The 27,534-nt window shown below is 48.1% G+C and overlaps 2 protein-coding genes across 11 annotated transcripts in view; one reads left to right on the plus strand and one right to left on the minus strand.

Annotated features, from left to right (window-relative positions):
* The first annotated feature begins 1,115 nt into the window (after positions 1–1,115).
* GLB1L2 (galactosidase beta 1 like 2) lies at positions 1,116–24,534 on the plus strand. Of its 3 annotated transcripts, XR_007908453.1 has the most exons (21): positions 1,154–1,271; positions 4,465–4,524; positions 5,734–5,931; positions 6,146–6,214; positions 6,536–6,631; positions 7,802–7,910; positions 8,182–8,274; positions 9,767–9,848; positions 12,452–12,516; positions 14,371–14,455; positions 15,005–15,142; positions 15,730–15,810; positions 16,015–16,121; positions 16,504–16,650; positions 17,068–17,139; positions 17,952–18,030; positions 19,177–19,264; positions 21,045–21,159; positions 22,043–22,159; positions 22,629–22,807; positions 24,260–24,534. XR_007908453.1 is itself a non-coding variant. In XM_051812238.1 (20 exons), the coding sequence occupies exons 1-20, from the start codon at positions 1,189–1,191 to the stop codon at positions 22,713–22,715; spliced, it is 1,971 nt and encodes a 656-aa protein (XP_051668198.1). In that variant the 5' UTR covers positions 1,154–1,188; the 3' UTR covers positions 22,716–23,737. The 3 variants fall into 3 exon arrangements, 2 of the variants coding, with proteins under 2 accessions (XP_051668199.1, XP_051668198.1); XM_051812238.1 differs by lacking the exon at positions 24,260–24,534 and having other exon boundaries at positions 22,629–23,737; XM_051812239.1 differs by lacking the exons at positions 4,465–4,524; positions 24,260–24,534 and having other exon boundaries at positions 1,116–1,271; positions 22,629–23,737.
* B3GAT1 (beta-1,3-glucuronyltransferase 1) overlaps positions 23,877–27,534 on the minus strand; it is a 112,992-nt gene continuing 109,334 nt past the window's right edge. For all 8 annotated transcript variants that reach the window (XM_051812271.1, XM_051812270.1, XM_051812272.1 and 5 more), the window contains one exon: positions 23,877–26,518. The gene's annotated coding sequence lies outside the window, so the exon portion shown is untranslated. The remainder of the gene's footprint in view (positions 26,519–27,534) is intronic.

A 27,534-nucleotide genomic window follows, 5' to 3' on the forward strand; every position in this document is an offset into this window, starting at 1 on the left:
GCAGCAGAATCATGGAATGGTTTGGGTTGGAAGGGACCTTAAAGGCTATCTCAGGACACCTTCCACTAGAGCAGGTCTGGGCAAAGGTGTTCTTTGATGTCAGCGTTTCTGCACAGCAGGAGGCTGTTCCTGGCAGGCCCTGGTGTCTCCTCCCTTGTTTTATGGCACATTGTGCAAAGGGAATTTCTCTCGCAGGGCAGAGGGCAGTTTAGGGTGTGAACACCTGGGGCTCAGCCAGCAACAGCCCCCTGCCCCCGGGGAGACCCCCTGCCTGGGCAGGAGAGCTGCCCTGGGGCATGGGAGGGGGCTCTGGCCAGGGTCTCTGGGGTCTCAGGCTGGGGTTTCTATCGGGATTCTCTCTTCGGGATCTCTATTGGGGGTCTCTGCCAGGGGTTTCTCTCTGGGGTCTCTCTCTACTGCGGGTCTGTATCCGAGGTCTCTCTCTGGGGTGTCTCTGCAGGGTCTCTATGGGGGGGTGTCTCTCCCCAGAGTTTCTCTCCAGTGTCTCTCCTGGGGGTCTCTCTCCGCGGGGGTGTTTGTCAGGGAGTCTCTCCCCGAAGTCCCTGTTCGGCGTCTCCATTGGGGGTCTCTCTCCGGGGTCCCTGCCCGGGGACTCTCTTGGGGGTCTCTCCTTGGAGTCTCTCCCGACTTCTCTGTCAGGGGTCTCTCTATTAGGGATCTCTCTTTTAGGGTCTCTCTCCCCGGGGTGTCCATCGGGGGTCTCTCTGTTGGGGGTCTCTCCCCGGGGTGTCCCTCGGGGGTCTCTCTATTGGGGGTCTCTCTCTCCCCGAGGTCTCTATCGCAGGTCTGTCCCCAGAGTCTCTCCCAGGGGTGTCTATTGAGGGTCTCTCTCCCAGGTCACTCCCGGGGTCTCTCCCGGGGGTCTCTATCAGGGGCTCTCTATACCGGGGGTCTCTCCCCCGGGCTCTCTCCCGGGGGTCTCCCCCGCTCCCTCGCAGGCCCCGCCCCTCCCGCGCGCGCGCGGCATCCGCAGCCAATGGGAGGCGGGGGCGTGCCCATCGGGCGTGTCCCGGCGCGCCGGGCGGCCAATGGCGTGCGATCCCCGGGTCGGGGGCGGGGCCGGGCGGGCGGGGCGCGGGCGCTGTGCGCGCCCGGCGGGTCGGGGGTTCGCGGCCCGGGGGGTCCGGGCGGGCCGGGGCCGGTGGGCTCGGCGGGGTCCCCCCGGCCATGTGGCCGTGCGGAGGGCGGCGGCAGCGCCGCATCGGGGCCGCCGCGCTGCTCCTCTTCGTGGTGTGGCTGCTGCTGCGCAGGTGAGACCCCGGCGGGGCGCGGGGGAAGGAGGGAGGCGGGCGGGGGTCGCGCCCCCGGCGGGGCAGGCGGGCGGGCGGGGGGTCCCCGCGGGTGGCGGCGGGGAGGGGTTGGGAGGGTGGCGGTGCCCTGCTGGGAGCAGGCCCTGCCCGCCGGGAATGGGGTTGGCTGCGGGAGAACTGCGCATGGATGGATGGATGGATGGGATCGGGGCCGGGAGGGGCGGGGGACGGGGACGGTTATTAACGGAATTAACGTAATTAACGGCCGCGCTCCCCGCGCGCTGCCGGCGGATTAACGTGCGGGGGGCCGGGCTCGGTAGAATCACATCTTGAGAGATCAGAGACCCCCGCTCCCATCAGCATTCCTGCGGCCGAGCGGGAGCGTGGGAAGGAGCGGGGCGAGCAGCGCTGCGGCCGCGCCGCAATTACCTAAAGCTTTAAATAAACGCTGCACCTGATACCCACCGCTCTTGTCCGTCTCCAGAAGTAATGGCTGGGGGAAGACCCGTTGCCAGCGCCATAAATCAGGTTCTCTGTTGGGCAAATGCTCTCCTGCCGACCTTGGCTCCGGAGAGGCTTTGCATCATCGCCGTGCTGATGGATGATGCGCTTTGCAAATCAATCGCTCCCGCGGATCTAACCCAGCTCTGGAGCTCTCCCTGATGTGCTCGCACGGTGTTGTTTCCCTCTCTCCAGCCCGTTCTGGGTCTGGCTCTCCCCGTCCCGTGTCCCCCTATCACCGGTGGCCACATGGATGGAGCAGTGCGGTGCCCAGGGGCCGTGCCCACCTCTCCTGTCTAACCCTGTTATCTTCCTTCTTCTGCTCCTGTTTGCACACTCCAGGCCAGCAGCTGTTCCTCCGGAGCCCACCTGTAATACCAAGAAGTTATTCAAGGTTCTAGCTTTGATCCCGTGTGTTTTGGGGGTTCATTTTGGGGGTGATGCTCTTTCCTGGACGAGTGTGTCCCCTGTTACAGCCAGAGGTGCACAGTGGCTTCCAAGTGACAGGAGCTCTTCCCGACCATGAAATGCTGGAGATATACATGGAAATATACGTGGAAATATATGGAGGTGGAATATACAGGCAAGGGAAGACATAGTTATTTATTGCCACTTGGTTATTTTATAATGGGTTCCTAAATTCATAGTCAGAAGTTACTGCTCAGAGCTATGGAAAAGCCTTGATGAATCTTTGCATAATTAGAAGCCAAATTCTTTTACAGCTGGCCCTGGGTTTGTGCCACGTGGGTTCTTAGAGAGGGTTATTGCAAACCAATACCTGATAAAGGCAGGGGAGTCTGTCTCCTGTAGAGTGTGTCCATAAAACGCTGTATCCATTGGTACATGGTGTTTATCTCCATTGTCCAGGTCACCTGGGAATAACCTGTGCTACAAAATGTGGTGATTGTTACCCCAGCCTTGTGAATGGGCACTGGGGGCTTGTGGGGCAGGACAATGAGCTGGGAGCAGGGGCAGCTCAGAGCTTTCACTTTCCTGTGGCCAAGGGGAAGCCCAGAATAAACAGCAAAGCCCTGTGAGGCAGGTCCAGTGGAGCTTAGGGATTAGCTGCAAAGTCCCTTGTCCTCTGCAGCACATCCTGTAGCATCAGCAAAGTGAGTTAATGGTCTCCAGGCTCTTTCCCCTGGTATGACTTTTTTTTTTTTTTGCAATAGCTTTTTCTCCCAGCTATTCTGGAAATGTGGTGGTTCAACACCAAAGCCTCTTTTGCAGAGAGGACTTCATCTAGGTTTGTGTCTTACAGCTGTCTGGTTCAGAAGTTAACTGGGACTTTCCTGTTCCATGTGTCATATTTTGCACTTCAAATTCCATCTTATAAACACAGATCGTTTCATCAAGGACTAACTTGTCCATCCCAATTTCACAATCTCAGTTCTGGGGTGCTTGGTAATAGAATGATATTTTTTTGCAAAAAGAAAAGGAGACTTCCCTGAAGCAGAGATGAAATCACAGACTCACAGAATGGTTTGGGTTGGAAGGGACCTTCAAGATCATCTTGTTTCACCCCCTGCCACAGTCAGGGACACCTTCCACTAGACCAGGTTGCTCCAAGCCCCCTCCAACCTGGCCTTGGGCACTTCCAGGGATGGCTATTGAGGGACAAAATAGGCCAGTAACCTTTAGCAAAGCAAAAAAAGGTTCTTTGCAACCTGTGCTGTCATTATAGAAGTGAGAAAAAAATCTCCTGGGAGCTATAAATTGCTCTCAGGAGGAAGCACAGAGCCCAGGTAGACTTTAAACTGTGGCAATTCAACTCTGGATTGTTCCAGAATGAAGCTCTGCTGAGTCACACAAGTGTTTTTTCTGAAGTTACCTTAAGAGATCCTAATAAGAGATGTGATTTCAGGATATCTAAGGTAATATGTTGAAAATATTGGGAGCCTGGGAGCTTCCCACCAGTCCTTCTTGGTGTGAAAAAATACCAGAGCTGGGGAGTTTTAAGATGGGAAACTTGATGGAAATGTGCCAAGTTAGTTATGCCCAGGATTAAGAAGATGAGCTTAAGTGATTAGGTTATTTTTATCTGGCTGTGTGTGCTTCCTGAGCACAGCCTTCATTCTGGCACAGTCTGCAGTACTTCTGTGTGCAGGGTAATTTAGGGCTCTGTCTAGCTCAGAAACAACTTGAAACTTAGATATTTCCCAACCTAATCTTTAAAAATTGAAGTTTTGCATCTCCAGACCCCTTTGAGCTTTCCACCTCAGACTTGCCAGCAGGAAATAGAAGTAGATGCAGCTGCTGTTTTGGGATCTGAATTGCTGAAGTTACAATCTGTGTGGGATGGTTCTAGCAGAATGGAAGGGCAGGTGGCCACAGGATGTCCTGTGGTGGACTGAGAACCTCCTCTCCTGCTGCTGAAATTCCTGGTCATTCCTTGGGAGCAATGCTGCCATTTCCCAGCCTCACATCATTATTTGGCTGTCCCCACTTTCTTGGGTAGCTGAGCATCTTCTAGCCTGGTCCTACTCAGGCAGTCACCCTTTAAATATGGCAGATTGGTATTTTGCACTGATTTCTCCTGCTTTGACCTGCACTATCTTCATAAACTGTTATTATTACACCACGTTCTGAATGGATACATCACTGTCTCCTTGCTCAGCACTGTTTCTGTGAATGGTTTGGCAATGAATGTTGACTGAAGGCAGTGAATATCTAATCTGGCTTCCTTTTCCAGGTACTACCCCTGCCTGCTGCCGGCTGTTTCAGAGCCCTGTGAGAATGCTGTGCTACACAGGTACCCTCTGAGCTTGTCAGCCAGCCCATGCAGTGCCCTGGAAATCTTAGATTTAGTTCCTTTGTAGTCTCCTTGTCTTGTCAGAGGACAGGCAGTCACTGCAGGCTGCTGGTTTGCAATCCCATGAGCTCTGAGCCATCCTCCCCCTCTGCTAATAACTGCTTTACACATAGTGTAGCCAACAGCTGAAGGCTTAGGTGCTCCTCTCTTCTCTCAGTGTGATGTTTCTCCCAAATGTGTGGGTCACTCTTGCTTTCTGGAGCTGGGAATTCATTCCTCACATCTGGCTCTGATAACAAGCTGCCATTGTGTGACTTTGTGTATTCAGAGTTGGCAACTGGGGTGGTCTGATGGAGGCAGTGGAACTGCTTTGGAGCTGGGCTTGGTGGTGAAATGTTTTCTTGGTTCAGCCAAAATGAGCTGGGGAGTCTGTAAGGCAGTGGGAAGCAGTAACTTGGTGCAGGAACTGACCTGATGGAGCTGTGACAGTGTGAGTGCTCACCCTGGTAAGTGCTGAGGGACTGGTGTCTCCTTTGCTCCAGTTCTTTTGGTAGATAACATGCAGGAGTTAATAACAGCCATGTGGGCAGAGGTAAGTTTGTGGGGACAGCTGACTTAGTCTTTCCTTGGTGATGAATATAATCCAGGGGGTTCATTAAATTAAAGAAAAGGTTCTCTGCTCACAGGGAACAGGTGAGGGGGTTTTATTTTTTCCATGCACTGCACTGGAAGATACCAGAGCCCACGAGACATTCAGGATGGCAACACTGCAGTGGGAACAAGGATCTGGAAGTCAGCCACCCTGTGCCATCCACTAAAAGACAGGGAGATCTTAAATTTCATAAGTTAAGGAAGTGTTTGTGGATACTGTGAGTGAAAGCTTCCCCATCCTGTGTTTTCAGCAAGTGAATTCCATGCTCTGTGCCTGAGCAGGGCTGCATTTCAGCTGTAGAGTGTGGCAGAGTGGCTTGGGGCATTCAGGATGGAAGCTGCTCGTGAAATGAATATCAAATCCACATCTTAGGAAGACCTCCCAACTGTTTTATAGTCTTCTGAGCAATCTATATGCTCTGTGTGATAAAGAGTGTGGTTTACTTAAGAAGCAGGAAGGCCAGAGCTGGTCCTGCTGGGTGAGGTGGAAGGAGCAGCCTGTCCTAGGGGGACACATCCCTTCCCCAGGATGCTCATTCGTGTCTCTCTCTCTTCCAGGTTTAACTGGAGTGAGCTGACCCCTCTGGGGCTGTGGGGAAGGACCCTTGGCTTGCAGACAGAGAACTCCCAGTTCCTGCTGGAGGGAATGCCTTTCCGCATATTTGGGGGTTCCATGCACTACTTCCGAGTGCCCAGGGAATACTGGGAAGATCGGATGCTTAAAATGAAAGCCTGTGGCTTAAACACCCTCACCACGTAAGTGCCCTCCCTCCAAGGCTCTGTGCAAGTTCCTCACAGCATCTCCCCTGCTCTGGGGGACTTTGCCATGAATTCCAGCGGGTCATAATGTTATCAGTACATCTTGTTGTGAGAAAAGACATAAAAAAGAGAAGTGGGGCCTCAGCTTTTCTTTCTAAGCATCCCAGGCTGCATTATCCTTCACCTCCCCTGCCCTAACTCTGCCTTTCAGGTACGTGCCGTGGAACCTCCATGAGCAGCAAAGAGGGAAGTTTGACTTCAGTCAAAACCTGGATCTAGAGTATGTGGTACAGACAGCTCTGCTATTAAATACTCCTGTTTGGTGGGAGGGTGTGTGTGGGGGGTCTGGATGAAGATGTCATTTCCAGCTCCTGAAGCAAAGCTGTACCTTGTTCAGGCAATGGGGACTTAAATTCCTCTCTCTGCTTTCTGGAGTTCTGGGAACTTAATGGGTTTAACACCAATCCAGCATAGTTGGATTGCTTCATCAAGCAATTCCCTGCTGGTTTGGGTACCCGAATTTCATGGTGCTTGGAATATTAGGAGTGTGTGGAGCAGGGATTCTGCAGGCAGACAGTAATGCTGCTCTCTATATCTCCAGGGCCTTCCTTTCCCTGGCAGCTAAAAATGGGCTGTGGGTGATTCTGCGTCCTGGACCTTATATCTGCTCAGAATGGGACCTTGGTGGTCTGCCCAGGTAAGTGTGTAAATAATTCAGCTGAGGGAAGCATTTGGGACAAACAAACCCCAACTCCCTGATCATACAGCTGAGCCTCCTTCAAAGGAATTACTTTGGAATGGCTGGCTGCTGGATGGGGATATTTATTTTCTGTGTCCCCAAAGTGGGTGAATACTCATTATCTCACTGAGCTCCTCTAGTTTTTTTTTGAGTGTTTATCTTTAAAATGATAATTGTGTTATGGCATAATGCTTACAGCAAGAAAACAAACCTGGGGGAACCCATCTATTGCTGTTGCACCTTGGCTGTCTGTGAACAGTATTTGCAGCTTGGTGTAAGAATTTGCTTCATCTCAGATCTATTTTAAAAGTCCTGCTAGAACATCTGTATTAATGGGTGGCAGTAATAAAGACCCATAACTTTCCAGCCTCCTGTTGTACTGTCCCCTAAAGCACACTGTGTATTTTCCCCTAAAGCACACATCTTGCTCTAAGAGGCTCTGAGAGCTGAGGTGTTGTCACATCACCCACGTGGTTTTTTATCAGACAGATTAAAAATTCTGATAAAGAGCAACGGTGCTATTCCCATTTTATGGATGATTTTGTAAGCCTGCTGAGCTGCATTTAGCATAGAGGAGTTGAGTCTTTCAGGCCTCTGGAAGGATATTAGTTAATCCCTCCTTTTGCAGAGACAAGGAAGGCACAAGCTCACTCTGTTTACATGGTTACAGCACTATATTGTTGTGCTCTTCAACAAATTGCCCTTTTCTGTGTTAAACCCAAACAGAACTAAGTCTTGTAAGTAGAAACAATGGGAACAATGACTGGAAGCTTTGTTTTGAGCCATGTTTGGGATCTTTATGAAGGAGCACTTGGTTGTAGAGCTCCCTTGGGAATGCAGGGAATTCCAGAGTAACCTTTAGAGAGATAAGGTTAGCCCTTGAAATATTTGGGCAAGTTTATGAAATAGTTTAGGCCTGAAGTGCAGAACAAAAAAGAGGGGAAGAGATTGGCAATTGGAGCCTGGGGTGATTTGAAAGTGTGACTGGTGGGGTGTCACTGGCACTCCTGGTGTTGTCCACTGTGGCACAGGAACACCAGTGATTCCTGCCCAGCTGTGGCTGATGTTCCCTCTGGCAGCTCGACTGGGCAGGAGACTGGAACACGTTCTGTTTGCTGCTTTCCACAGCTGGCTGCTGCAAGACCCAGAGATGCAGCTGAGGACAACCTACAAGGGCTTCACGGAGGCCGTGGACGCCTATTTCGATCGCCTGATGCGTGTTGTTGTCCCTCTCCAGGCAAGTACAACCCTCTGCCCTCCCCAGGGCTGGGCACTGACTGGCTGTGAGCTCTGTGTAACTGCAGCAGGCTGAAGCAATGACAGAAGGACCAGTTTTGCTCTAGGAACCAGCAAGGGCTGTAGTTGTCTGTGTCTGTTTGGGAGCATGGGAGGGTGGAGCTGAGTCCATCTGAGATTGGTACATCTTTCCTGCAAGGCACTGCCACTGTGATTTTGCTCCCTGGGATTAGAAATCATGATGAACAACAACTCCCTTTTTCTGCCCACAGTACAAGAGAGGAGGTCCCATCATTGCAGTGCAAGTGGAGAATGAATACGGTTCCTACGCCAAAGACCCCAACTACATGACCTATGTCAAAATGGTAATGGTGGCACTTCTGCTTCTTTCTGTGCTCAATCTCTCCCCTAAACCACCTTCCTGAGAGTGTGTTCTTTCTTCTGAATAACTCTGAGAGTGGCTTCAGAGACTCTTGAAAGTGTCAGCCCCTAATGCAGCTGCATTTCCCAGGATGTTTCTTCCTGGAGTGGAAGAGAAGGCACGTGGCCCTCTCAGTGCTGATAAACCTGTGTTCTTATGTCTTCCAGAGCAGAGGGTGATAGGGAAATAGGAAATATCTGCATTGCATAACTGGTCTTGAAGAAGCTCCTCCTGGGGGGTCCTGTTTTGCTTCTCTTAGATGACATTAGATAAAGTTTTCTCTTTTTGACTTTCCTGGGAGGAAGGTTGATGTGAACCAGCACACTCCTAAACTTGTGTAATCTGGGGCTCAGCATCAGGCAGGTTAGTTTGCCTAAGGCCTCCTTTACCCCTGTCAAAAAGAGATCAGACTGTGCCCTGGCTCCTGCCTCTGAGTGGGTGATAAGGAGTTGACCTGTGCCCACTAGGACAGCTTTTCCTGGTAGATCTCACAGCAGTCTGACCTGGTTGTTTGCCCCCAAAGTCAGTTAGATAACAAGATCTGCAGTGTGTCTTAACAGGTTTATTGTTTAATTTCTTCTCACTGAATGCTTAAGAGCGTTGCTGCACGTGAGGGAGGTCACCCCTCCCGTGTGTATGTGCTATAAATTGTGTTTCCTGCTGCAGTTCTATAACCTTTTGGGTACTTCAGCTTCACCCTGAGGCTCAGGTCGTCCTATTGCTCAAGGTGTACAGAGGTTCTTCAAGCAGATAAATCCCATGGCAGGAGTGTTAATCTGTTAGAGCTGGGCCTGCTCCTGCACCAACTCCACCTCATGGAGTGATGTCACTTTGCCTACAAGGTTAAATAGGAAGTGTATGTACAACAAGTTACAGACATAATGCCAAACAAATGGTTTTCAGAGCCCTAAATGGGCTACAGAGACTCTGGGGGGGGTCTGCAAACTCATCCTTGCTTTTCCATGGCTCAGGGAGGAAAGAGCTTGGGCTGCTCCCCAGACTTGTCAGGACAGATCCCCTTGCCAGGCCTGTGGGTGTATTTTTGCAGTGCTCTTTCATCATATTCTGGGGTTGTGTGCAATTTGCACCCGAGGAAGTGGAGTGGAGTGGTTAGAGATGAAAATGTGGGAAAGCAGGATTTGCAGGGATTCCTTTTTGGTGGGAGTGGGATCTGATGTGAGGTGGGGCTCTTATTCTTTGTTCTGGTTTGGGCCTCGGGCTTTAAATGTGGCAAGGTGATTAATTCACATCTAGCATATATGACCAAGTTGCAATCTTCCTGGAGTGAAATACTCATCAAAAAGCACCCCCAACTCACACAAAACCTCAAATCCCTGTCCTTATCTCACTCTTTTGAGTGCACTGCCTTTGCCTTCCCAAAGGTGAAGGCCATGAAAAGTGTACTGATACAATGGCTTTTCCTCTTTTTACCTTAGGCCCTGCTAAAGAGAGGGATTGTGGAACTATTGATGACCTCAGACAACAAGAATGGGCTGTCATTTGGCTTGGTGGAAGGAGGTATGTGCTGGTAGAGACAAGGTAAGGCTGTGATCCTTGGGGAACATGGCTTTGGAAGGAGAACAGGACACTTCATGCACTAAGCTGCACCCACCAAGTGTGTTCTGTCCAGCCCAGTCCCTTCCCAGAAAGCTTTAGGTGGTTTTTTCCATGTGAGGTACAAGACAGGATTGGGCATCTGTACTTCCCAGTGACTCAGGAGATGGCAGCACCCAGCATTTCTTGTTATTTTGCCAGATTACAAGGCTGAAAATACTGCTTATTGCTTCATTTCAATGTATATTAAACGAGGACCTCAGCAATTACTAGCAGTAGTAACTTATTTCTAAGATAACTGCTTTGCAATCAAAAAGAGAAGAAAAAAGTCCATCAGAAGCTTGATTCTGAATTCTAACATTCTGTAAGTTTACCAGTAGTTTGTGGGGCAGCTTTACCTTCTCAGAAAACTTGTTTTGGGGTGAGCAGCCTTAGGCAGGTAAAGGAGGGGATCAGATGTGCACAGTGCCAAAGGATGGCTGTTTTCCCTTCTAAAAAATTTAATTCTGTTAAAGTTTAAAAATGCTACTTCCATCCTCTTTCTTTTCCCTGTGAAGAAATGGAGGTGCAGCTGTCTGAGTTCCACTGAGCCCTAAAATCTGACTGTCTGGGGCACAGTGTAACATTGATTCTCTGATTTCCAGATCATTTCAGCTGAGATTTACTCTGTCCTTGCCCTCTGATCTCTCCTGTGTTCCCATTGCCTTCCTGAGGAGTTGCTTCCCTCAATGAAGTGTTTGCAGGGTGCAGTCTTGGAGTGCTCCTGTCATCCCTCAGTCGGAAAGAATGTTAATTTTCTAACCTCAACCATGGAGATGGTTAAAGGGGAAGACTTTCCTCTCTTTTTTTCCCCTCCTCTTGTTTTTATATGACAGTATGAGAGGGACAAACTCAGTAAGTGAAGGGTGATGTTCTCATTTGGGTTTTTTTGGGTGTGCAGCAGTTTTCAGCTGTGACCACACAGAGTCACTCTCTCCCTGCCAGAGAGCTGGAAGGAGAAGGGCTGGTGTGGAAATTCCTGCCTAGCCCTCATCTCCTGAGGGAATCTTTGCTGCCTCAGAGCTCCTTCTTGTTTGGAGTTGCCTTTTCTGATGTGTTCATGCTGAGAGCTCTTGGATACTGATTTGACTCCTGCATGTCACAACAATCTGCTCATCAGAGTCAGAATGTCAGGAATCAGGTGTGTGGAATAACTGAGGCTCCAAGTGGGGCAGCAGCAGGGTGGGTAGGAAGGAACTAAAGGAGAGTCAGAATCAATTCCCATCCCTGGAAGTGTCCAAGGCCAGGCTGGATGGGGCTTGGAGCAACCTGGGATAGTGGGAGGTGTCCCTGCCCATGGCCCAGGGACAAGATGATCTTCAAGGTCCCTTCCAACCCAAACCATTCCATGATTCCAAGCTGGGTGGCTCTGCTCTGACCTGGTACAGCCCTTCTGGGGCTCATGGGTGACAAAATAAAGCCTCTGGTGTCCCTCCAGGACCGTGGTGGGGAGTGGTGTCTATGTGGGATCCTGTGAGAAGGATCAGCAGGGCTTTGGGGACTCTCCATTTTCATGGTGTGCTGTTAATCTGCATGAAAAGCAGAGTTGGGCTTGTTCTCCTTCAGGATTGCCAACTAATGTATTACATCAGTGCTAAACCCCCGTTTTGTTTTGTTCTCCCTTCATATTTTCTGTGCCAGTTTCTTTAGCTCAGCACAGTACATAGATCAGCCTCTTAAAATCAAGGTATAAATAGTGAGAAGTGAGCTTTTTCTTCTGTAAATATTCTGTTTGAAGTGCTCAGTCTGACACAACTGGGGCTGGATTTGATCCCAGCTCTCTTGTAAGAAGTTGATTTTTAATACAGAATCATATGACTGCTCCTGCATTTTCAAAGTTGGAAGAAATATCAGTGTGACCACAGGCTAGAAGAGGATGAAAATAGTTCAAATGTGTGCCAGGGGCTGAGACACTGGTCCCAGATTAGTGTCTTCTGTCCTGCAGGCAGGAGTTCCCACTGCAGGGCCTGAAGATCCTGCAGCACACACAGCTGGTTTCCCTGCTCTGCACGGGGCAGAAGCACAGAAAACTCTTCCAATTCCAATTCTCTCTGGTTCACTTGTCCTGTGATTCCTCTTGCTCACCCCCACAGACATGACAAGCTGTAGGATATTGCCTGGGTAGCAATTCCTGCAGCTAAAGCCTGGGAGATCAATGTGGCATCCACACAGGACTTTCTCATAAGTTTGCCTTTATGTGGTGCCTTTTATCTGAGGATCTCCATGTTCTTTACAGGCTCTGATTAAAGCTTGTGACACCCCATGAGCTGCTCTGATGCTCTCTCTTTCTAGTAGCTCTGAACATTGGAGCTAAATGATGTCCTGCAAGGATTCCACTGTGTGCTGTGGTCCAGCTGGATTCTGCACACCAAGCAAAGACTTTGATGGGAAATTTCTGAGGAGGTTATTTTGGTGGTTCAGAAGATGTTCCAGTTCCCCCTGAGCTTGTGCTGGGCTAATGCCTAAAGAGATGGTCTTGTTCACGTTTTGTATGAGTCTGAATTAATACATTTTTCTTTTCCCAATAGCACTGGCCACTGTTAACTTTCAGAAACTGGAACCTGGGGTACTGAAATATCTGGACACAGTACAGGTAAGATGCAGAAACACATTGTTCATGCAGGTTGTCCAGGACAGCATTAGAAGTGAAGCACTGAGAGTCTGTCTGGGCTTCGTGTGTTGGTTTGGGGCTTCCTTCTCATCAGGCCAAATCCTTCTGGAATCAGTGAAGGAGGATTTAACTGTGCTGTTATCCAGCACCTTTCCATCCAGCTGTGTGTAGTTCTTAGGGGTTGGATGCTCAGTAACATCCTAGTTCACAGTTGTCAGACCTCTCTCCTGCAGTTCCATCATCTTTTTCCCCAACTCCTTTCCCCTGATGCTGTGGCTGCTCTCAGGAGGGTGTTTGCAGGCTGCTGCTCTGCTGCAGTTTTAGAGTGCAGTGTCATGGGTGTTGCAGTCACCCCCAGTACCTCTTTCAGTGTAGATTGAGGAAGTTTTAGTGTGTCACTTGAGCATCTTTAACCCCCTGTGCTGTCAGAGAGGTGAATCAGGGAGGGAATTGCCTAATGAACACTTGATGTGAAAAGTGTCCTGATTGTGATGAGGGAGTAGTGAAGGAACAGCAAGTTCTGGTTTTAATGACAGGTTGTCTCTCTCTTTGCATCCTCTGTCCTCTTCCCTTTGCTCTCCTTGCTCCAAATGAAGGATGTGAACAGCTGACATCTGTCCCCAGCCCAAATCAGTTCTCTTCTCACCCCTTTCCTTGGCTTTTTCCTGGGCTGTGGAAGGAAGCCTTGCTGCTGGATGTTTAATCCTACACTTAGCATGTTTTCTTTTCCTGTGCTGGCAGAAGAGGCTCTGCTGCATGTGCTTTCACCTTCTTTAGGTCTTCTAAAATTCCCCAAACCCTGCAAATGAACAGAAGGTGGCACCTTCCCCACCGAATGAATGCAACATGGCCCCAAAAAAGCAGCTCCTCCTTTGCCACACTGACTAATTACAAGATAGGAAGCCTGTTATTCATGTTTTTAGGGATTATTAAGCTGTGTTATCTTTTCCTTGTTATGGGCTTTTGTTCCAGAGGGTGATAAAATTCCTTCTGTGGCTGGTTTACTGGGGATGGATTGATTCAATGTATTTCCAAGAGCTGCTCCATACCTGGAACATTTAGGTGATTACAGGCAGTTGTTTTCTCCTAATGAAATACAAGTTGCTTTAATGCCACTTACCTCGGCCAGTTCCTGTGGCATCAGGTAGAGCCCCTATCCAGTAAAAGGCAGAATTGACTGGAAATGAAGCCCACGAGCTGGAGTGGCAGCACATGTTGTCCTGTCTGGGTGGAATTCTGCAGGAGCTAAGGGAGCTGGCAGGGGGTGACAAATGGGAAGCAACTGCTCTGTGTGCAGAGCCTTTAATGAAGACCTAATTCCTGCAAAGGCTAATTCTTCCCTGCCAACACCATATGCAGCATTAAAAAGGCATTAACAGCTAAGGTCTGCTGTTCTACCTTGGCAGGCACTGCCTGCCCTGCACCTGCAAACTCTCAGCTGGCAGTGGCATGGCACGTAAGCAGACATTTATAAATGTGGATTTCTAGCAGAAACTAAACAGTGACAGTTGGTTTGTCTTTTTTTTTTTTGCTACAGCTCTACCAAACAACAGCGTCCAGAATTGTTTGGTCTCACCTGATTGTGTGCTGAGGTTTCTGCTTTGTGCAGAGGCACAAAGCTTTGCTTGCCTGTTCTGGGCATTGGTGTCCCACAGCATCTTGTTCCTCACATGTCCAGAGCTCCTTAGCTGCCTTTTGTCTGTGCCAGTTGAGAAGAAAACACTCTTGTAAAAACCATTTCACTGAACTGGATTTGAACAATGCTTCTCTAGAAAACAGGAGTGAGTGCAAGCCTGCCCTGAATGCATTTTAACTCTGTTTTTCTTTTTGACACAGAGAGATCAGCCAAAGATGGTGATGGAGTACTGGACTGGGTGGTTTGATAACTGGGGAGGCCCTCACTATGTCTTTGATGCAGATGGTGAGCACCAAATTCTGTCCTTGCAGACAGGGGAGCATTTTACCTCCTGTAGGAATATGGTGAATTTAATCCTCTTGCAAGTGTAGCACCTTCTTGGTGGTTAAAAGCTCATTAGGAAGACTAGTACTAAAAAAATAAACCAACAGCTCCAGAACCTCCAGGGCATCTAAAGTGCAGTGAAAACAGAGCTATATAAGACTGTTTTAATGACTCTCTTATCCTCCTGCAATTGTCTTTGTAATTGGGTCATTAGTGTGTTCAGTTTAGGAGTCTGGCTGAGTAGTCCTTTGAACTCCTCTGCTTAAAAGCAATATTCCTGCTGGAGTCCATGACCTTTACCCTTTTTCAGTTAGAGGAGAGGATTATCTGAATGTATGAATGTGTCCCAAAGTGTCAGTACAAGATACAAACCACGACACAAATCACTGTAATTGCACAGGGGTGGCTGGCTGACAGGGACAGGGTGTTTGTGTCTGCTTTGAATTCCTGGCAGTGTTTCAGCCCAGATTTGTGGTCTGTGGCCCCTCTGGCACTGCCCTTCCTTTGCAGAAATGGTGACCACCGTGGCCAGTGTCCTCAAAACAGGAGCATCCATCAACCTCTACATGTTCCACGGAGGCACCAACTTTGGCTTCATGAATGGGGCTCTGGAAGCTGATGAGTACAAATCAGATGTCACCAGTTATGGTGAGTTTTCTTCCACTGCCCTGCCTGTGGTGGGAGTGCAGCTCTGACTCCCCCTGGGTTAGTGACAGTGACAGAGACATGCTTAGAAATGGTCAGTAGAACCCCTTCTCATAAAAAAATGAGCTCAGAAGCAAATACCTGTCTAACAGGAGGGTTTACATTAGTGTTTTCTATTTCCAAACCCATTTCAGGATGTGGAGGATCCCCTTATTAGTTGTAAACAGAAGCAGCACAGATGATGACTTTGCTTCTCTTCTTTCTAGGGAGGGATGATGTTCCAAGATACCATTCTGGTTTTTGATTTTACCAAGTCAAATTGTACCATAAATCTCTCTTCATCCCAACAGCCTTTTGTTAAAATGCTTAATTGTTGACTTTATCCTGTGTGAAATTCTGGATTATGTGCAAATTAGGTCTCTAAAAGTATGTTGCTCCTTCACGAATGGCACTTCTCCAAATTAGTGGTTGTTTAGTGACATTCACTCAGCTTAAAGTGCCATGAAAATTGTGTCTTGGGCTTTTACTTCTTGCATGAAGCTGTCCCAGAGCTGCTGTATGTTTTTAAATCACACGTGCTGCTTTTGCAGACTATGATGCTGTGCTGACAGAGGCTGGAGACTACACATCCAAATTCTTCAAGCTTAGACAACTCTTCAGCGTGATCATAGGTAATTATAAACCCAGGAACCAAAATACTGTTCTACCCACAGTGTTAAATGAGGGAATTGTTTAAACTGGCCCTTCTGCTGGAGTTGGTTGGTTGGCTGGAGGTTATTTCCAAAAGATGGGAGAGGGACCAAAGGTCTGGAGGGGCCTTAAATGTGTTGGCTGAAGTCATTGTTCCATCTTTTTCTTTTTTTTTTGCACCCCAGGCCATCCTCTTCCTCTGCCTCCCATGATTGAAAGCAAGGCATCCTATGGTGCAATCCTGTTGCATCAGTACATCTCTCTCTGGGATGTGTTACCATCTCTCTTACAGGTAGGAACACCTATTTTAATGCATCTCAGACCTAAAAGGCATCACCTCTTGGGTGCAAAAGGCAATTAGTGCACTGGCTTGTTATCCCACGAGGAGAAGGTTGGGGAATGTTTTATCAAGAATATGTAAAAGAAGCAAATCTTTTATCTCACCTTTTTTACTGCTACTTCTGTTCTCTTGAGACTCCAGTTCTGCAAGTCCTTGGCTCCCTTTTCTGGTACTTTGCTGTAGCTTTCAGAGAGCCATGAGGGAATTAGGGCTGGAGCAGCTCCCAGGAGGCTCCCAGGGAGATGTACCCTGTGGCAGAGAGTAAACCTGTCTGAAATGAGCCTGTCAGTGCTGAGAAACCACTCCTGACGTTCCTTTTGCCTCTCCTTTGCAGCCCATTAAGTCAGAATTTCCTGTTAACATGGAAAATCTGCATCTAAACGACAGCACTGGGCAGTCCTACGGGTATGTGCTCTATGAGACTGTCATTTTTGGTGGTGGCCAACTGCACACAAGGAACCACGTCCGTGACAGAGCCCAGGTAGGGACCAGAGGGCAGCTGGGACTCACTGGGGTGGGATGGAAATGCTTTGGTCTGGAAAACCAGGCAGGAAATGGGGGGAAATGTGAACTTGTAGATTAGGAGTGTGATTCTCTCTTTCCAATTCTCACCTAAACCCTAACCCTTACCATTTGCAATTAAATTTGAGTTTCCAGTTTACTAAAACTTAAAATATCTTTAAACTTGAGAATGTTGAATATTCTGAGAAATACTGTGATTTTATTTTTTTTTTTTGTCCCACCTGGACTTGAATCAGTGACACATTTGTGGACACTGAGTTCTGGTTTCAAGTAGAGAGAATTTTCTCCCCAGATACAACTTCAGTAACCTGTGCAAGACATGGTTCTAGTAAAATTGATGTGAAGTTGCTCTTGTCTCGTGTGCTCTGTTGTGCAGGTGTTTGTTAACACTGTGTATGTGGGTGAGCTGGACTACAAAACAGTGGAGCTCTTCATTCCTGAGGGACAGGTAACTAGCTGGGGGTTGCTCACAGCAGCAGTGTGTGGATAACAGAGCCAGGATCACTAAAGAGGAATTTCTCTCAGGAGGGCACCTCCCACCTACCCCAGACAAGCTGGTACAGCAGGGAATGGTTGTTACACCCAAATTGGACACCATCTCACTGCCAAGTTACTGTTTGTGGTGGAAAAGTGGGGTTTGAATACTTTTCCATGGAGAAAATTCAAGTTATTGTAGTCCTTGCTGCACACAATTTGCCAACCTTCCTGCCACAGCTGCACCTTGGACATCAAGTACCTGTACCCTGTTTGTGCAGGTTAAATCTGTGTAGGCTTCATCTTCCTTAGCACAAAGCAGGTTTTAAGGAGGGTTGGGGGGCTTTTGCACCTTTTGGGTCTCAAATTAAATGAGAGGAGACTGAGGGCAGTGTTACCCTGGCAGGACCTGGCACCAAGACTAATGTATTGATTGAACACATGTCAAGAGAGCTGTGTGTGGCTCCAGGAGCAGATGAGGGGGTGGATACACCAGTTGTTCTTAAGGCCTGTGGGAGGATTTATGACATTAGCCTGTCCTGTGTCAAACTCCACTGCTGGCTCTGTGGGTGATATCCAAATGGGACTTCAAAATTCAACAGGAAAAAACCCCAGAAAACTTCCATGCAGAGGCTGAGAGCTCCTCAGTGCTGGAACTTTAAAATAAAGTGAGAAATGGCAGCTGCCAGGGGTACTGGTGCCACCTTCCCTCTGAAACACCTCTGCTACCCAGGCATTGAGGCTGATCCAGCTGGTCCAGCTGATGCTCTTCCTTTTGTTTTTTAGGGATTCAGGCAGCTGAAGCTCCTGGTGGAGAACCGTGGGCGTGTCAATTATGGCCTGGCACTGAATGAGCAGAGGAAAGGTGGGTTAAGTTCTGTGTTCTCAGACTGTCCTGGAGAGTTGTGCTGAGTTTAAGCCCTGCAGAAGTGTCTGTGTGCTTTGCACAGCACCAGACTAAGGGCCCAGTGCAGCTCTCGTGGTGCTGGACATGACTGGGAGTTGGTGGGAATGGTGGGATGGAGGGAATGTGTCAAAAAACGTCATCACCCCCTGTCTGGAGGGTCACAGGTGAAAAGCTGTGGCTGCTTAATGCCTTGCATTAAAGATTCTTCTTTTATAGGGGTACAGCTAAACCCAAGGCCATCACTGAATCTTGCTCTCCTCTAGGTTTCCTAGGTGATGTTCAGATTCCCTTTCTCTTGCTCTGTGAGCATTTTACTTCACAGGGAGAGAAGGAAAATACCTTTTTTAATCTGTGTTTTCCCCCGGGGGGCTGATATTGGAGAATCACACCATTTAAACACTCACACAGTATCAGGAGTGAACTGCATCCTGTTGAGCAGAATTTACTGAAGTGCTCAAGTCTGTCACACACAGTTGTGGAGCTGGAAGAAGCTGAAACCCCAGGATTCTGTTTTAGCAGGGAAACTAGATGCAAAAGCTATATAAAATAGATTAATGGAGTTAGGCACGTGACTGTATTGATTTTATTTAATGCAGAGGAGGTGCTTAGGCAGCCTCAAGTGCAGGACCCAGGCTTTGCCTGCTATAGGGAGAACAGTTATAACAAGATAAAGGTAAATTACTGATTAAGGTGCCTTAAGATCCTTGGATGAAAAGCACTGGACCAGCACTGGGCATCAGTGCTTGCCCTTGTCATATTTTGCTGTGCCTGTTAGAGAAGTGACTGATTCACTGCTCTAAAAAAAATCTAAATAAACTAAAACCCAACAATACCAACCACCCCCCACCTGCTGCATGTGCCAACAGTGTTTTCTGCTTGGAGTTGTTGAATGACTTGGTGAGTTGAAGCAAAGGAGAGAATGGAGAGGCCAAAGTGTAGTAATGTTCCCCACTCAGTCTGGATGAGCAATGGGACCATATGGACTCTAATTCCATTGCAGAACGTGGCTGCTTTCCATCCCCTGCTGTTCCCTGCATTCAAATAGGAAAATCCATCAGCTTTAGCTGTTTTTCAGCTCTTCATTACCCCCAATTGCTCTCACAGGCTTAATTGGTGACGTCTTCTTGAATAAAACCCCCTTGAGGAACTTCAAGATTTACAGTTTGGAGATGAAACCTGCCTTCATGAAAAGGTTTGTGGGATTTAAACATTTTTTTTTCCTTCCTCCTTTGAACCCACCTGTTTACCAGCAGTGCAAAATCTAATAGGGAGCAGCTAAATGTATGAGAAAGGCAACGTGAGGTAACAGCAGGGAGGTGGATTTTTGCACTGAGAAGTTCCTTGCTGATAGATTTGCCTGAAATAGTGCAGAAAATAGTGCTAGATTATCCATACCATTATTTAGAATGAAATGTATTCACTCTGTGGAGGATTTGAAGATTTCCTTGCAGCTTGCAGGTTAGATCAGGTAGGTAAAAGCAGGGCTTAGTCAAAGGGGTGGGTCCCCACATGTTGGAGAAGTTTGGGTCTTTCTGGAGATCACCAGTATGGCTGATATGTTTAGTAATTCAGACTTCAAGGGGTGGATTAATTCTAGAAAGCTACTAATAGTGCATTAACAATCCAGATGGCTTCCTCTCTTCTATGTTATTGTGCTTTAATTCAAGAAAGGAAATCTGTCAGGGGACATCAAGGAGTCTCTGTCAGCAGATACAGAAAATCATAGGCATGTTTAAACCCTGTGGACTCTGGCCATGATCCAGAGAGACTCTTCAGTGATGTTGTTAATACCAGAAAGCAACTTATGAGCAATCCCCCAAGATATCACAGCTCCCCCAGTTTGTGTAGGAAGGAGAGAGAGGCAACGTTAAACTCCAGTGGCTTTGCAAAGGAAAAAAGTCCACGTTTGGAAATTTCCAAGGACAATTTTACCAGGTGCTGGGGGGCTGCCTGAAGGATGTTTATTGATGGGGTAACTCCCAACCTTTTGGGCTGCAGGGTGTTAGAGGAATATTTCCAGTGAGGAACATTTAAAGCAAGTGAGCTGCCATGCCCGAATAAAAGCAAGATTAGTCCCCACTGCCCTCAGTTCCTGGCTGTTGACCAGCAGCACTGGAACACAATCAGCTTACAGTCCCCACGGGGGAGGAGGGAGCAGAGTGTTGTGAAAGGAACTGTCACAGGCTTTTAGTTGAATAATTCATTAGCAGTCAGGCTGCACCAGATCAATAACTTCCCTGAGTCCAAGAGGTGCAGCTCCTAAGGGTCAGCAGGAACGTATTCTGACAGAGGCTCAAGGCTTCTGTGGGGTTCTACACCCCTTGTTTCCTCCTCTGTGCCTGTGGGGTTCTCCACTCCTTGTTTCCTCTTCTGTTTGTGCCCTGCTCCCAAATTGCTGCCACAGGTAAGAAGTAATGTCAGATTGCCTCTAATTACTGCAAACCTGCAAGCATGTGTTCGTGTTCCTGGGCAGGAATGTCTGGTTTGAATCCTGTCAGTTCTGCAGGTTTTCCTGTAGCAAGCACTGTGGAGGAGGATGGGCACTTCAGCCAACATGAAGCAGAGCTTTTTATCACAGAATCACTGGTTTGGGTTGGGAGGGACCTTAAACTCATCCCATTCCACCCCCTGCCATGGGCAGGGACACCTCCCACTAGCCCAGGTTGCTCCAAGCCCCGTCCAGCCTGGCCTTGGGCACTTCCAGGGCTGGGGCAGCCACAGCTTCTCTGGGCAACCTGTGCCAGGGCCTCCCCACCCTCACAGCCAAGAATTTTTTCCTAATATCTAATCTAAACCTTCTCTTTTTCAGTTTGACTCCCTTCCCCCTTGTCCTGTCACTTGGTATCAGAGTTGATGGTAGCCCCAGACATCCTTCTCTTGGACCACAAGCTGGGCTGCCAGTGCTGTGACCATGAAGACACAGCCAGGTGGCTCCAGTACACACCTGTCTGAAGTGGGTCCCTCTCTTTCAGCCTGCAGGAAGTTTCTGGATGGAGCTCAGTCCCAGATTACTTTGTTGGTCCAGCGTTTTTCCGTGGAAGGCTGTGGATAGAGCAACAGCCACAGGACACTTTCCTGAAGCTACAGGCAAGTCCTGCTTTTTCTTGATCAAGATTTTTCAAAAGCTGATTAGAGAGACTCTTCTTGTGCACTAGCTGTGACTGAGCTCTGTCTGTAGTTCTGTAGTTCTTTAGTCTTCTTGTGGTCTTGTTATTCTGGGGTGTAGAGTCTCCTCCAGCTGGGAGGTAATTCTGTTCAGTCTGTGGTTGTCCTGATGAAAAATACTGACCCTGCAGAGCTGCTAATGACCACTTAGTCTTTTTTATTGACATACAATTGCTATTTTCTATTTACTAGAAGACTAATGGGCACAAAAAATAAAGGAAGGACTAGTTTTATCCTTGATGTGATATGGAAAGAGTCATTTCTTTATAGCCATGGCATGAGAGTTGGCATTCCTGTTGTCTTTCTGTGGAAGATTGCTGCTCCTGCATAGAACTTCAGATGAGATATTAAGTATTATTAAACTTTCTCCTCTGACTTCCCTCCCTCAGAGCCAACCAGTCATTACTTACTGCTCACTTTCCCATTAATACTTTGCTGTAAATGATGCCAGTCAGCAGCAATACAGTATTTCTGTCACCTGGGAAAGAGGTGAGGGGAGATATTCCATGCTTGGGAAGGAATAAAGTCTGTTCAAAAGGATAAAGTTTCCTGTGCAAGCATGAATCATGAATTGCACATTTTTGAGAGCTTTATCCCTTTAATTAGTACATTAAGGATAACTCCTGTTCAACAGGGCTTACTTAAATGTTCATGGCTTCAGGGATTTGGGCAGGGAAAGCAAGCAGAAAACCTGTGGAAAGTGGCTGGAAAGAATGCAAGTGTGAAAGCAGATTTAGTTTCCTGGGGGGATGTTAACGAGGCAGCAGAGCTGCATCAGTAATTCCATGTTCTGCCTTGATTCCAGGGCTGGGAAAAAGGAGTGGTGTTTGTCAATGGGCAGAACCTGGGCCGCTACTGGAAAATTGGACCTCAGGAAACTCTCTACCTTCCTGGGCCCTGGTTAAAGAAAGGGGACAACGAGGTGAGGGGAAAGGGGGGGGATTGCTCTTTGCCTGTTTGTGTTGTTAAAGATCCTGCTCTGAGCCATGTCCCAAAGAGCCAGACATGTACAGGATATTAATTACCCATCTCCAGCTGGAAGCCAGCACAATAAAGGGAGAGTGTTACCTCCTAAGGTCTGTAAAAATTAGGGAAGGTGCTGCTCTAAAGCTCCTCTGGCTCTGACAACCATTAAGACACTGGCAGCTAAACTTCAAAGCACTGCATCAAGTTGAGAATCAAGACACACCTGATGTGATGCTGGTTCACTTCTGCACCACGTGGTGCCGAGGGAGAATCACGGTCACCGTTCAGACTGGCCCTGATTGATCCCTCTAAGTGATGCTTCCTTCCCCTGCTGTGAGCATGTGCCTTTTCCTCCTAAAAATACTCAGAGTAACTCAGCCTTTGCATGAAGGACTCCCACTCAGAGATCCCCCTGTGTCCTGCAGATTGTCATCTTCGAGGAGCGCACGGCGGGCAGGATCATCCAGTCCGTGGACATCCCTTACTTGGGAAGGACCCAGTATGTGGACTGAGGAGAGCTGCTCTCCCGTGTTTGGTTCATCCTGAACATTCCTGGTTGCATGTCTGGGGACATGATGGGCATGCTAATCTCCACTAGACCCAGGTAAAGGATTTGCCCTTTGGCAGTGAGTTCAGAGGAGGGGATGGGCCCTGAGGAAGCAGGGTCCGTTGGTTCAAGGATGGATGGATGGATGGATGCAGCAGCTCATCTCCCTGGACTACTGAGGACCCACAGCCTGGCTGGCTGTGCATGTTTTGGACCATCTGGTGAATGTAGGGGAGTAAAAAAGGTGCTGGAGGCAGGTGGGAGAGAAAGAAAGAACCGAAGCCATCTGAACCGAAAGCTGAGCTCAGCTTTCCAGGGACTTTAAAACTGTCTTATTACTGGCCTCCTTGTTTTTATAATTAGGTAGGGAGAAAATAGTTGGTGAATGTGTGGGTAATCAGGTGTGGAAAACCATTTTGTTGTGCTTCCAGGCAGATTTTAGCACCTCTCTCTGCAAAGAGGCCGTTATTTGTTCAGTTGTTGGAAGCCAAGGTGGTTGTCAAATGACTTTTAATTTGAGCTTTTTTTTTCCCACTGAGTTTTATGATGGAGGTTGTCTCTCTCTCAAAAGGAAAAAAAAAAAAGTTTTAAAAAGTGAAATGTGTTTTGTCCTCTGTCAAATCCTTATGTTTTAGGCCAGGCAGGAATGAGAATTTTCAAAGAGGAGAAAAGAATAAGTGAGTCTTGCAGTCCTCTCTCCACCCAGGCTTACACTGTGAAGCACCTAAAAATGAAATTCCTCCTTGTAAAAGGAGCAGGGATCAGATTTTGGTGGGAATAGAAGCAAAGGGATTGTGTACATAGTTACAAATGGGAACACATCCATACTTTCTAGTTAAACCCGCTGGGGGATCTTGGGTCCTGGTTTCTTTTTTTTTTTGTCCCTCCAAGCAGAAACTCAGGATTTAGGTAAACATGACAAGTTGTTTTAACTCACCAGCTGCAGGTCACAGAGGAGCTGCAGCCTCTTTAGGGAGAGGAAGAGATCAAACTCAAGCTGTGAATCCATTCAGAACCTCCAAGGAGTTGCTCAGTCCCTGCTCTCTGTGCCAGGAACAGGATTCGGGCTCCGAGAGAAACACCAACCATGCACTGGCTCTGTAATGGAGTTGCAGGGTATCCTGGCTCTTAGAAACCATCATTTTATTTAACAAATTTAAATACAGTTTGTTTAAAACTGAGAACAGACAGTGCAGCTGTAACACACCCCATCCTGGCCAGAGCTGGACATATCTATCCCTGTTCCCAAGGGCCACAGCTGCCTCTGGGAAAGCTGGAAGGGCCCAGGCTCGTGTGACCAGAGCAAATGTGCAGGGCTGTGCTCAGGACTCCATCCTTTGCATTTTCTGAAAGTTATTTCCTTCCAAGGAGGGAAGGTTGCAACCCAGCGGGGATTGGAATTAAGAGTAGTGAACCAAAACGTGCAGCTCAGAGAGGACATCAGTTGGAAACTGTTTAAATGGTATGAGAACTTGGCAGTCCTTGAAAAAATGTCTCTTTCCACTGTAGGGTTTACAGACTGAAGGGAACTTGGGAAGCCAATACAACAAGAGGATTAATCTGCTTGAGTGCAAAGAACTACTATTTTAATCCAGGATAACAACCCCCGTTCCCAGCAGCATCCAACACTTTCTATCCAAGTAGTGCTTCAGCCATTGCATCTATAGGAACGTTTTTGTAAAGGCTTCTGTGGCTGGGAACTAAAGAATGCAACTTTTCCCCAATGGTTCTGATATACAGAGGGAGAAAATAACTTACAAAAAAAAATATTTTCCTTTGAAACATCAGGAAATACACAATGTCATTAGACCAAGGGGAGACTTCTGCACCGTGAAGCCAATAATCAAACCCAGAGCATTTTAACAGTTCTACCTGTTAGGGCTAAAAATAACCAAGCCTATTTCCAGGATTAAGTTTTCCCTCAGTTCAAAGGTAAAATTGTGCTTCAGACCTTTTTTGTTTTTGAAAGAATTGGGACAGCAGGGGGTGATCAAAGGTTTGACAACAGCTGTGAAAGGGGGAGGAAGTCTGGGGGTTTGTAAAGGGACATGTTGTACCTCAGGTTGTTCCTCAGCAGACACAGAGTCACCCAAGGCAGTAGCACCCAGGTCCCTCCTCTGCACTGCCCAGTCCTGTGTCTGTCACTGAGAAGCAAAACATGATTTCATCAGAGAACACCCTTCCACCAACTCTGTCCTGGGTCCTTTGATGTTACAGGGCAGGGAAGAGGTGACTAAAGGTTTCCTTGATCCTCCCTCAAGCCAGGTGCTGGAGAAACAGCACTAAGCACAGGATCCCCTTTCCAAGGGTGCTGCTCTATCCATCAGAAGGTGACTCTGGGAACTGCTCCAGTGTGGCTTTTCACACCAGGAGCTCTGCAGGAGCATGGAAAAGGGGCTGGGGCTGAGGGATACATTCCAGTCAAATGGGAAATGCACTAAAATCACCTTTTAGCATTCAGTCCCTAGTTTTAAGCAGTTAACTTTATTTTTTGAGAGTGGAAATTTGCCTTTATGTAGGAGCACCCTTCAGAGAATGCCACACCTAACGCTCACATGAGCCAAATTAGGGCTAAACAGAACCAAGATCTGGGTGAATATTATGGTATAGGTCCCCAACAATCTCATTAACTCCATTTGCAATTATTTTAGTGTGGATGAATAGAGAACCACGTGCTGTAAACATCACTCCATCCAGAGGGGGTGGTGAACTGGTAAAGAGGAACAGCTCAGTGATTCTGCCCCTCTGTCCCACTCTGGTGAGGCCCCCCAAGTGTTGCATCTCTTCAGCTGGGGTTTGTGAGAAAGATGGGGACAAACTTTTTAGCAGGGATAGGACAAGGAAGTGATGGTTTTAAACTAAAAGAGGATAGACTAGATATAAGGAAGACATCTTTTTACAATGAGAGTGGTGCAACACTGGCACAGGTTGTCCAGAGAGGTGGGTAATGCCCCATCCCTGGGAATATTCAGGTGGGACAGGGCTCTGAGCAGCCTGGTCTAGTTGAAGGTGTCCCTGTCTATGGCAGAGGGGTTTGAGCAGATGACCTTTAAATTCCTTTGCAGCTCAAACCCTCCTATGATTCCATGAACACAAAGTGTGTCAGAGTGCCCTCCAAACCATGAAACCAGGGAAGGAAAAGGGGAATACAAAGAGAACAGTGATACTTATGGGTTTGTTTGATACTTATGGGTTTGTTCTAACCTGCCTTGCTTTCCCCCCTCTCCCCCTGTCTTGTGCAGCGTAATAAACACTGATTAAAGTAGGTTTAAAATTAAGGGCTAAGGTGCCATCTCAGAAGGCAGCTGTCCCCTCCACGGACAGAGAGCTGCTCACGTCGCACACGGGGTTCGTGTGTCTCAGGAAAAACCCCTCACTGGGGCCAACACACTCCTGTGGACATTCCCACCCTGGCCTTCAGGTCCTGTCAAACAGCCCCTCAGTCCAGCCCCCAGTTCCAGCTGGGCCAGGCTCCAGTGCAGGGAGCCCTGGGGCACTTCTCCCAAACCGAGCATCCCTCGAGGCAGCTGCTCCTGTCCTGGAGCTCACGTCAGTCCTGGGTTTTCTGTGCTTTTTCTCCACCTCTGGAGCATCTGGTTGTGCTCCAAGTCCAGGAAGAAGGGCAGGGGGATCCAGGGGGATTATGTATGCAGTGGTGCTTGGTTTCAGTACACTAAAACTCTTGGAAGTCAGCAGAGGTCCTGGCTCCTGCCTGGCTGGTCGGATGCTGTGGAGAGGAACCTTGCAGGCTGTGCATGAAGAAATTTTCTGCAACAGAGACACAACCAGCATGTATATCACCCTTCTGCCTCGCTGCATTTAGCTGCTACCCCTTGGAAGCAGCCCAAAACCCAGCTCAGCTCCGTGAGTTCTGCTGCTAAGCAACTGGGCTGGGGAGCAGCAGTTGTGACAGCGCTGAAGAGCCACGGCCTCTCTGCACAGCTGATATATATAGCTCAGAGAACGGGGGCCAGGCTCTCCTGCTGCCCTGCCACGGGCCACAGAGCAGCCCCTGCAGCAGCCAGGGCTCCATCCAGCTGCCCTCAGGGAATGTGCCAGAAGAGAGCTCATTACTCTTAAAAATACACCACTGCTGAGCAAATCTACCCCCTTCCTCTGCTGCTCTTCTCTGTACTCCAAGAGCAGCAACCTCCTCTCCCCTCCAGGCCTGGTTCTGCGCTCCAATTAAAGGGAGCTGTGCATTTATTTTTCTCCTCATAATAATGAAGCACAGCTCCACAGCCTGGATGCAGACACAGGTGAATAGCCCATCCTTCACTCCTGCAAACCAACTGCAGTGTGCTCTCGAGAAATACAGGAGGCTGAAAGCACCAGAGTGCTCAGGTAATGAAGGTGAGGAGCCAGGGCATGAACTAGTGCAAGTCAGCCATCAGTGTGTGTGTTCCTTCCTCCTTTCCACTGAGGAAAACACTCCATGCTCACCTTAAATAAACAAACACCTCAGTGGGCTTTAATCCACACCCTCCCTACCTTGTCACTGACTCTCTGTGGCTTTGATGTGGATAAAAATTAAACTCTTCCTTCAGTGAAAGCTTCTGCCTGACTTAAAAATCCTTTTGCTGATACTGCTTTAGCTTTCCTCAGGTGGACGAATCCCCACCCTTCACCCCTGTCCTTTAGCTATATTAGCACACTTAAGGCAACCTTTTTGTTTAGACAAGGCTTTTTTTTTTTTTCAGCATAACTTCTACCTAAACTCCTACTCCCTGCATTTTTCTCCTTCTCAACCTCTCACCAGGCATTTTCCCTTTAGCAGCCTGTCT

Source organism: Manacus candei, unplaced genomic scaffold (assembly GCF_025592945.1).
Source record: "Manacus candei isolate 608988 ecotype Guabito, Panama unplaced genomic scaffold, ASM2559294v1 h1tg000086l, whole genome shotgun sequence".
Taxonomy (NCBI): Eukaryota; Metazoa; Chordata; class Aves; order Passeriformes; family Pipridae; genus Manacus; species Manacus candei.

Coding starts and splice junctions, on each gene's coding strand:
- GLB1L2 (XM_051812238.1), top strand. CDS start 1,189: ATGTGGCCGTGCGGAGGGCGGCGGCAGCGCCGCATCGGGGCCGCCGCG. Junction 8,275..9,766: donor ACATGACCTATGTCAAAATG/GTAATGGTGGCA, acceptor TTTTTACCTTAG/GCCCTGCTAAAGAGAGGGAT. Junction 21,160..22,042: donor ACACTTTCCTGAAGCTACAG/GCAAGTCCTGCT, acceptor CCTTGATTCCAG/GGCTGGGAAAAAGGAGTGGT.